General features: G+C 43.3%; 1 protein-coding gene across 1 annotated transcript; it reads left to right on the top strand.

Moving 5' to 3' along the window:
* The first annotated feature begins 3,654 nt into the window (after window positions 1–3,654).
* On the top strand, window positions 3,655–10,482 carry UXT (ubiquitously expressed prefoldin like chaperone). The gene is made up of 7 exons (XM_012748270.3): window positions 3,655–3,797; window positions 3,977–4,083; window positions 5,047–5,128; window positions 5,263–5,330; window positions 5,610–5,717; window positions 10,135–10,198; window positions 10,383–10,482. Exons 2-7 carry the CDS (start codon window positions 3,983–3,985, stop codon window positions 10,434–10,436), a joined length of 477 nt encoding a protein of 158 aa, XP_012603724.1. The 5' UTR covers window positions 3,655–3,797; window positions 3,977–3,982; the 3' UTR covers window positions 10,437–10,482.
* The last annotated feature ends 345 nt before the right edge of the window (window positions 10,483–10,827 follow it).

Genomic DNA, 10,827 nt, shown 5'->3' with positions numbered 1-10,827 from the left:
AAGTAGTGATGAATGTTAGAACATAGATAAATGAACCTTGAAAACATTATGCTAAGTGAAAGAAGCCAGATACAAAAGGCCATATGATATATGATTCCATTTATATAAAATGTCTAGAATACACCAATCGACACAGATGAAAAGTAAATTCATGGTTGCTTAGGGCTGGAAGGAAGGGAGTGGATTGAGGAGTGGGTATAGGAGTTCTATTTGGGGTGATGAAAATGTTCTAAAATTAGATTGTGGTGATGTTTGCACAACTTCTGAATATACTAAAAACCACTGCATTATATACTTCAAATGTTTGAATTTTATGATATATGAATTATATCTCCATAAAAACATTAAAAACAGATGATTTAAATGTAAAACATAAACATTTTAAAATAAAATATAGGCCGGGCGTGGTGGCTCACACCTGTAATCCTAGCTCTCTGGGAGGCCGAGACGGGCGGATTGCTCAAGGTCAGGAGTTCGAAACCAGCCTGAGCAAGAGCGAGACCTCGTCTCTACTATAAATAGAAAGAAATTAATTGGCCAACTAATATATATAGAAAAAAATTAGCCGGGCATGGTGGCGCATGCCTGTAGTCCCAGCTACTCGGGAGGCTGAGGCAGGAGGATCGCTTGAGCCCAGGAGTTTGAGGTTGCTGTGAGCTAGGCTGACGCCATGGCACTCACTCTAGCCTGGGCAACAAGTGAGACTCTGTCTCAAAAAAAAAAAAATAAAATAAAAAAAATAAAATATAGGGGAAAGTCTTTGGGAACTAGGGCTTGTGAAGAATTCTTAGATGTGGCACCAAAAGCATGATTCAAAAAAATTTTTTTAAAGTATACTAGACTTCAAAATTAAAAGTGTTTGCTCTACAACAGACCTTGTTAAGAGGACAAAAAGACAAGCTATAGACTGGGAAAAAAGATTCACAAACCAGACATCTTACAAAGAACTCATATGTACAGTATGTAAGGAACTCTCAAAACTGAACAGTTAAAAAAGCAAACAATCTATTAGGAAAATGAGCAAAGAATGTGAAGACATTTCACCAAAAAAGATATACAGATGACAAATAAGCACATAACAAGATGTCTATAACATTAGCTATTGGAGAAATACAGACTCACCTGGGCCTCAACCATTTCTTGCTCTTCTTAGGAAAACGCAAAGACAGAGATATGTAAGTCAGAGCAGGGGGAGGTATGAGGTAAGAAGTTGGATGGGAGGGAGAGAAGATACAAATGGACATATGAGAGACAGAGTCCATTTCATATCTCAGGCTGAGGCTAGGGACGGGTTGACTGTGTTTCTCATATCTTCCTGTAGCACCAGCCTGAAAAGAGCCACCCATAAGCCAGGTAAGGGGTCACCAGTGGAAACTAGGGAGGCCACGTGGTTATAGCCCCAACATTAGTATTGGTGATTGACATTGTGTAGAGTTGGAATTGGCAAATCTTTTCTGTAAAAGGCCAGATAGTAAATACCTTAGGATTTCCAGGCCATATGGTCTCTTTGGCAACTACTCAACTCTGCCATTGTGGTGTGAAAGCAGTCACAGACAATATGCAAATGAGTAAATGAATGTATGGCTGTGTTCCAATAAAACTTTATTACTGGACACTGAAATGTGAATTTCACATAAGGTTTACATGTCACAAAATATTTTTTCTTGTTTTTACTTTTTTCAAGCACTTAAAAAATATGAATGGTATTCCTAGCTCACAGGCCATAAGAAAACATCAAGGGTCAGCAAACCAGTGGCCATAACTTGCTGATCCCTGATGTAGAGCTTAGATGAGGAGGTTTGTTATTGGGAGTATGTGTACAATTCTCACTTAATACTTGATCTACAATGAAGTGACTTCCCTTAGATCCATAAATTCTACTTATAGGAATTTATCACAAGGAAATAATCATGATTGTGCATAAAAATTTGAAAGCAAAGACTGTTATCCCATCCTGGATTATAACAATGAAAAAAACTGGACATATTCAAACATCCAATAACATACGAGTGGCTCAAAAAATCTGAGTTCATCCAAAGGATAGAATGCTATGCATCCATGTCAACAACTATCCCATGGTCTGGAAAGACAGAAAGCAAATGTGGTCAAATATTAATGGTGAATCTAAGTGCAGGATATACCGGTATTCACTGTCAGCTTTTCTGTAGGTTTGAAAGATAAAAATAAAGTTAGAAATATATTTTTTAAAGTAAAAATTTTTTGTGAAATGTAAGTTAATAGACTTACACAGATCCACCTCTAGCCCATCAGAACTATGTTCTTCCTGTTAAATAAAGATAAGTGTTTTCTCTCTTTTCACAGGAAAATGGTATAGATTAACTAGGTAATATTTATCTACCTAGTGTCTGTTTCAATCACACTAAATGTAATTTTAACTATATGTACCATGAGATTTACAAAAATATGTTTTTAAAACATCAATGTTTCCTTTACAATCATCTTGTTCTAAGCGCAAAGAAAAGCTTAACTTGCTTCAGTTTTGAGCATTTTAAAAAACAAACTTGCTTTCAGGGCCCGGGGCCAGGTGTGGTGGCTTATGCCTATAATCCTAGCACTTCAGGAGGCCAAGGTGGAGGATGCTTGAATTTGATACCAGCCTGGACGACATACTTATTTTTTTCTCAACAAAAAATTAAAAATTAGCCAGGCATAGTGGTGCTGACCTGTAATCCTAGCTACTTCAGAGGCTGCGGCAAGAGGATTGCTTGAGCCCAGGAGTTCCAGGATACAGTAAGCTATGACTGTAACCACTGCACTCCAGCCTGGGCAACAGAGTGAGATCCTGTCTCTTAAAAAAAAAAAAAAAAAAAAAAAAAAAAAAAAACAAAGCCTGCTTTTACACATGAAACACGCAAGTCATCTGGGAAGACTTCCCTGGTAGGGGTACGTAGATGCTCTCTAGGTTCTACAGGTGGAAACAGCGTTTGGAGGATCCCGGCATCTGAGTTCTCCTCCAGGCTCAGGCCTGGACTTGCTGGGTTAGATGCTCTTGTTTGAAAATCTAACATGGGAAATAAATTCACTCAGTTACTGAAGTACATAAAAATAAATTCACAAAAAAGCTTACACATTTAAATAAAAACATAGGAATTATTCCTAACTACAGGATAGCCAATCTTTGGCAGAAGACTTCAGGGACTCTCCATTTGACTATTAAATGAGGTGATTAAACAACAGCGCGTAGTCAATCTCCGCTAGAGCCTCAGTTATGCATTGCGGGCCAGAGAGCTGGAGTCATCAAAGAATTTTAGAAAATCTGTTTAAAAATGTTTAAATGCTCACATCATTCCCATTACCAAGAGTGAAATCCAAACCTCCCATGTGAAAAATCAATATCTAGGCAGACAGATCACACGGGATATAATCCCTTCCTCACAGACCAGAACCATAATCAATTCTTGCCCATCTGCTTCCGAGGCCCTACCTTTTAAATACTCTACCTCTACCAGAGGGTCTCGCCTGCCCCAGAACCCGCCAAATCCCATTAAACCCCACCCCCACTAGCCATGCACGGTCCTCATAGGCTCGGCGCGCCGCTTTCCCAGTCCCCCATTGGCTATTTATTGCCAGATGCTCCTACAGTCCGCTGTCTTCCGCGATCTCCTGGAATTCCGTAAAGTCACGCCTTCTCTTCTCCCCTTTGGCCCGTCTTCTTTCATTCAGGATTGCCCCTCCCCACCTGGCTATTGGGTTGGCCAGTGCGCTTGCTTACGTCATTCGTCCGCGCCACCCGGAAGCCGCAATTGATACCAACCGTTCTTTTTGCCGGCTCTAAGGTAAGGGCCGAGTTTGGGTGTCCCTGGGTGGCCAGGTCCCCGAGTTGGGAGGGGTGGAAAGCTGAACCCCCATCGTGAGCCAGATGAGCCCATTTCCAACGTTGAGAAAGTGGAGATGAACTGTACATGAGGGCAGTATTGGAGTGGTCAACGTGGTCTTCCCCTTCCCCACTTCCCAGGAGCCCATGATGGCGACGCCCCCTAAACGGCGGGCGGTGGAGGCCACGGGGGAGAAAGTGCTGCGCTACGAGACCTTCATCAGTGATGTGCTGCAGCGGGACTTGCGGTTAGTGACAGCGCAGGGGGCGGGACGTTTGGAACATTCACATGACGGGTGGAGTGTTCGGAGTCAGGCCAAACCTTCGGATTGGTGGGCGAGTTCAGAGTCCAGCCCAGTGTTCGAGCGTGAAGTTGCCATCTGCCCTGCGATTTGGCTGAGACGTGGCGTTGGTAGCAGAGGGTGTGTCCGCGCATGCGCGGCCTAGATGTTTAACCGAGTAGAGCTAGGTGTCTAAAGCATTGGTTCTTGGGTTCGCATCCTGCCTCGGCCACTTCGCCATCCTTGTGAACACATTGTACCTCGCCTGACCTTTCTGTGCCTTATAAATTTATTTGTGAGATGGGGGTGTTTATGGAACCTTCCTCATGTGGTGGTTTTTGAGTTTTCAACGTGTTAAATTTAGCATGTACAGAATTTAGGATGGATGCCTGAAACATACTAGAGGCTCAATGAGTATGAAGAGCTATTATTATTATCATTATTAATCCAAGCAGAAAGTAAGGTGTTCAGAACTAAGACTATTCTAAAAGGGATAGAAGATTTTTCTAGGGTGAGGATGGAACATTCTGACTGGAGGGAGGCATTGGGAATAGAGTGTAATAATAGTAATAAACAATAACTAACACATATATGGAGAGTTTACCATTTGGCAGGCATTATTCTAAGTGCTTTGTAGTAAGTGTTTATATAATCCTAAGGACTCTATGAGGTAATATTGTCATTCCTGTTTTATAGTTGTGGAAACTGAGTCCCAAAGAGGTTATTTATTTTCTAAAGTCACACAGCTAGTAAAAGGTAGAGTCCAGATTCAAAGCCAGGCAGTCTGACCTAGAGTCCAAAATTTTAACTTCTGTACTTACATGCCTTTTTAGGGCATGATGACATGCAGGTCTCAGAGGGTCATAATGTGAGGTATCCCAGGAGGGACAGGGCTGCCTATTGGTCACCATTGTACTTTCATCCTATCAGAAAGGTGCTGGACCATCGAGACAAGGTATATGAGCAGCTGGCCAAATACCTTCAACTGAGAAATGTCATTGAGCGACTCCAGGTAAAGACTTCAGGGTTGAGTACCCTTTTTGTGTGGGCAAGGGAGGGAGGTGGGAACAGAACCCAGACCAAAACCTGTCACCTGACCTAAAAGTTGAACACTGACCCCCTACCTCTTTTTCCCTGGCCCCACAGGAAGCTAAGCACTCGGAGTTATATATGCAGGTGGATTTGGGCTGTAACTTCTTCGTTGACACAATGGTGTGAGTGTCTACCCACCCCTCTGAGCCCATAGGGTTCGGCTTCCTCCTTCCTTCATGCAACAAATATTTTTTTTTAGTATCTCTTATGTACCAGACACATATCCCAGTAGGATTTATAAGCTAAGTGCTGGGGATATGACAGTGAATAAAATAGGCAAAAATCCCTGCCCTCCCAGAGCCTTAATTTGGGGAAGGGGGTTGTAAAAAAAACTTAAACTATATGGTATGCTAAACAGTGATAAGGACTATCGCCACTTCCTCTAACCTCTCTTTCCTCAGCCCAGATACTTCACGCATCTACGTGGCCCTGGGATATGGTTTTTTCCTGGAGTTGACGCTGGCAGAAGCTCTTAAGTTCATTGATCGTAAGAGCTCTCTCCTCACAGAGTAAGTCCATTCCATGAGGATAGTGTCTTTAAAACACCACCATTTTCAACACTCTTCTCCCTACTCCCAGTGTTGCCTGGGAAGATACTTAGAGATCCATCTCCCTCCTCAGACCTGGGGCTAAAGAAGTGGAGAGGCAGTACTCAGCCCCCAGTGTAGCACATAATAAGCACCCGAGTGGTCTTTGTATTGTTGATTCACACAGACATTTTGGGGGCATCTTTTGCATGCCAGGCACTGTGCTTGGTGATGGGTGTGCAGCAGTGAACAATACAGAAGAGTTCCTTGAAGGCTTACAAACCTAGAGGGACTGTAGTGTTAGACACAAATATAATTATGACCAGATCAGTGCAGTCTCATCCTGGAAATCAGTAATAATAAAACAAGTTACCTCTGACTTCACCTCCAGCTAGGTTTCCTGTTGATTCACTGTTCTCACCACACTGACCTTCACATGCTTCTTTCAAAACCCCAGGAATGGGCCGGGCGCGGTGGCTCACGCCTGTTATCCTAGCACTCTGGGAGGCAGAGGCGGGCGGATTGCTCAAGGTCAGGAGTTCAAAACCAGCCTGAGCGAGACCCCGTCTCTACCATAAAAATAGAAAGAAATTAATTGGCCAACTAATATATATATATATAAAAATCAGCCGGGCATGGTGGCGAATGCCTGTAGTCCCAGCTACTCGGGAGGCTGAGGCAGGAGGTTCGCTTGAGCCCAGGAGTTTGAGGTTGCTGTGAGCTAGGCTGACGCCACAGCACTCACTCTAGCCTAGGCAACAAAGCGAGACTCTGTCTCAAAAAAAAAACCCAGGAATGGTCCCCCTCAGGGCAATTGCAGTGGCTGTTCTCCCTGTAGTGCTTTTTCCCCCCCAGTACTCACTTGACTTCCTTTCTCCTTGCTCATTGTCCTGCTTAAATGTCACTTCCTCAATAAGGCCTTCTGTAACCTAACTTTAAAATTGCTCCCCCTGGCACTCTGAGTGCCATGGTGTCAGCCTAGCTCAGCAACCTCAAACTCCTGGGCTCAAGCGATCCTTCTGCCTCAGCCTCCCAAGTAGCTGGGACTACAGGCATGCACCACCATGCCCGGCTAATTTTTGTATATATATTTTTAGTTGGCCAATTAATTTCTTTCTATTTTAAGTAGAGATAGGTTCTTACTCTTGCTCAAGCTGGTTTCGAACTGACCTTGAGCGATCCTCTGCCTGGGCCTCCCAGAGAGCTAGGATTACAGGCGTGAGCCACTGCACCCAGCGCCCCCCTGGCACTCTTGATTCCCTTCTTCGGCTTTTTCTTTTTTTCTCTAGCACTTATCACCCCCTAATATTTACTGTGTAATTTATTTCTTTCTCATATTCATTATCTCCTCCAATTAGGATATAAGTTTTACCATGACACTCTGTGTTTGTTGAATGAATCTCAAATGGTATGCTGGAAGAAAATTGAAGTGGATTAAAGCAGATCTGTTTTGGTGGTGATGGGAGGGAAAGTGGGCTGCATTTGAGTTGAAGGTTTTGTGCAGAGAAGGGCAATTGGGAGTGTAGATGTGAGGTTTGACATTTGAGCCATTTGATTGAGTGAACAAGCCATGGGGCTATCTGGGGAAGAGCCTTCCTCACAGGGGAAACAGTGCCAGGCATACTAGAGAAACTGCCAAGATAGGCGAGCATGGCACAGGTGGAATGAGTGTAGAGGCACTGAACAATACAATTAGATTAACATCTCACAAGTGTGAATACCACTGATCTAAACTTCCTTCTTGGTTATGTTTATGTTTATTCATACTTTTCATTTCTTCCAAAGTTGCCTCCTTTAAGGCTTCAGTAATTTTTCTGTCTTCAAACCTGTCCAGGGTCTCAGTGTTAGTAGACCCAAAAGAACCTCATACCTACTGAGATTTCTAAATCTTGGTATATAAACCAATTAGCAAATAGTTTGATTGAAGGGCATGCTTTCATGGTCAACACAATTCTGAAATGGTGGGGATTTAGACCAAGTTCAGTTTTTAGAAGAAAGCTTTTCTTTTTGTTCTAATTTTTTATATTTTTTCTCCAAAATTCATATGTTGAAAAAAAGCTTTTCTTATGTCACAGGATTCCTGGGACTTTCAAATAGATTTTAACTTGTTGAGACTGATGTCTTTCCCCAAAATGAATGTTTTTAAAAGTCAGGCCAGGCACAGTGGCTCACCCCTGTAATCCTAGCACTCTGGGAGGCTGAAGCAGGAGGATCACTTGAGCTCAGGAGTTTGAGACCAGCCTGAGCAAGAGCGAGACCCCATCTCTACTAAAAGAGAAAAAATTAGCCAGGCATGCTGGTGTGAGCCTGTAGTCCCAGCTACTTGGGAGGCTGAGGCAGGAGGATTGCTTGCACCCAGGAGTTTGAGGTTGCTGTGAGCTAGGCTGATGCCACGGTACTCTAGCCCAGGCAACAGAGTGAGACTCTGTCTCAAAAAAAACCAAAAAAATATTGTCAGTGCCTGCCCCCTTGCCTGGTCTTTTGGATAGATTGACCTGGTCTATTAATGTGATGAAAATGTGGTTGACTTATATTGCTTCTTTATAATTAGTAGGACTGTCTAGAAGTTTAATCTTTCTAGGAGATGAGGATTTGAGTCTGTGTAGCTGGCTCTCCAGCTCTCCTCTTTAAAATACTTGGTTAATTGGGACACACTTTGAACTAACTTTCCAGTCGTATTTTTTTAGAGACAGAGTCTCGCTCTGTTACCCAGGCTGGAGTGCAGTGGCCCAGTCATGGCTTACTCTAACCTTGAATTCCTAGGCTCAAGCTAGCCTCCTGCCTCAGCTTCCTGAGTAGGCCACTGCACTCCAGCCTGGTAACAGAGTAAGACTACACCTCAAAAAATAAATAAATAAAAGATAAAAATAAATAAATTGCCCCTTAGGAACTGATTGGAGTTCATTCTTCTGTTCTTTGAGCACTATCCCAGAATATTCTTAAATGTATTCTTGATTTCTGGCAACACCACCATGTTTCATTAATTTCCTATCCCTAAACATAGATTAAACCATCTTTTGATGACTTCCTTGGAGTGGAGTAGTCGTTCACTTATTCATTCCGACTCTGTGCCATACACTGCTGTGGTTCCTGGGGATACAGCAGGGAACAAAATGACCAAATCTCAGCCCTCACTCAGCTGACATTCTAGTCAGCGGAGACAAACAATAAACAAGTGAATAAATAATGTAGTATGTCAGGTGTTGCCAGTGCTGTGGAGAAACAGTATATAATAGAGATCAGCAGCATTGCTTGGGGTGGAGTAGTTATGGTTTTAAATAGAAATGCTGATTGGATGTGAAGTGTGAGAAAAAGGAGTCCAGGTTGTTGGCTGAGCAACTGGAAGGATGGAGTTGCCATTATCTGAGATGGAGAAGATGGGGGAGAGCAGATTGGGAGGGGAAGATCAGGAGTTTCGTCTGGAACCTGTTAAGTATGAGGACCTTATTAAACACTGAAGTAGATTTTTTGAAGATGTAATTAAAACTCCCAAGTCAAGGTCAGGAGAGAGTTCTGAGCTAAAAATACAAATTTTGAAGATGTAGTTGTATACATGGGTTCATGCTACTTTTTTTTCCAATTTAGCATCCTGTCTTGTTGCCATCTCCTTTTCACATAGTACTTAGTTTCATTTACCCCTCAGGCTGACTTCTACAATGACAGCTCAGCACAAAAACTCCAAATTCTCTGTCATGATATCAAGATCTGTGTATATTGAGGGACAACTGTACTTAACCATCTGACATACCATATCTTTTACTCCACTTTTACGCCATCATTTTTTTGTCTGTCTTTTTTTTTTTTTTGAGACAGAGTCTCACTTTGTTGCCTAGGCTAGAGTGAGTGCCGTGGCGTCAGCCTAGCTCACAGCAACCTCAAACTCCTGGGCTCAAACAATCCTTCTGCCTCAGCCTCCCAAGTAGCTGGGACTACAGGCATGCGCCACCATGCCCGGCTAATTTTTTCTATATATATTAGTTGGCCAATTAATTTCTTTCTATTTATAGTAGAGACAGGGTCTCGCTCTTGCTCAGGCTGGTTTCGAACTCCTGACCTCGAGCAATCCGCCCGCCTCGGCCTCCCAGAGAGCTAGGATTACAGGCGAGAGCCACCGCGCCCGGCCTTTTTGTCTGTCTCTTAACATGAATTTGAGCTCCATGAGACTTGGATTTTTGTTATACTTGCTGCTATCTCCCCAGTGCCTAAAACTGCCTGGCATATAGTAGGCAATCAGTAATCTTTGAATCAGTGAAGTCCAGGTGGTGACTAGGCTTCTCCCCACAGGAGCAAGTGGGTGGAGGTCATCAAAGATGTTGGTAGTTATTGAAGTGATGAGAAAGGGTCATCCTTGTAATCATAAGTGGGGCCCACTTTGCCCTTTCTTGTTTCTTTTCTCCAGGCTCAGCAACAGCCTCACCAAGGACTCCATGAATATCAAAGCCCATATCCACATGTTGCTAGAGGTGAGAGCAGCTCACCCTACTCCCAGATTCTGTGTTTGGGGTGATGACCTGAAATGGGGAGATAGCCAAAGAAGGGAAGAACCATTTTTCCCTCTAAAGTGGAGCTAAGGGAGGGAGGTCAAAGCAAGCCTGGGGCATGGCCTGGACCCAGTTTTTGTTCAGTCTCTTCTGTCTTCTTTTTCAGGGGCTTAGAGAACTACAAGGCCTACAGAATTTCCCAGAGAAGCCTCACCACTGACTTCTTCCCTCCATTCTCCAACATTAAAGAGCCTGAATGCCTTTGAGTCACATGGCCCTTCTTTTCCCCTATAATCCCTGTTTCTAGAGCACAAAGCTACTGGGAAACTGAGAGATCCAGTCTGTGTGGAACCTCTAAAGCACCCCAGAAGTCCTTTCTCCAGCCTGTTATCTGGCAGCCACTTGACTTTATGCTCTGCGCTCTCCTGTCACCTTGGCAACCTGGGCTCCCACCTCACTCTTCCTTACATTTCTTTTCCTGGACACCACCATTTGAATTGCCATAGAAAATGGGCCACTTCATGGTGGAAATTTGTTCCCATGGCAATCAGCATTTCATTCTTGCCCCTAAGGTTTACTCCAACCATTCCTCAAGTACCCTAAAGTACGCC

Source organism: Microcebus murinus, chromosome X (assembly GCF_040939455.1).
Source record: "Microcebus murinus isolate Inina chromosome X, M.murinus_Inina_mat1.0, whole genome shotgun sequence".
Classification (NCBI taxonomy): domain Eukaryota; kingdom Metazoa; phylum Chordata; class Mammalia; order Primates; family Cheirogaleidae; genus Microcebus; species Microcebus murinus.
This window is presented reverse-complemented; position numbering and strand designations above follow the sequence as displayed.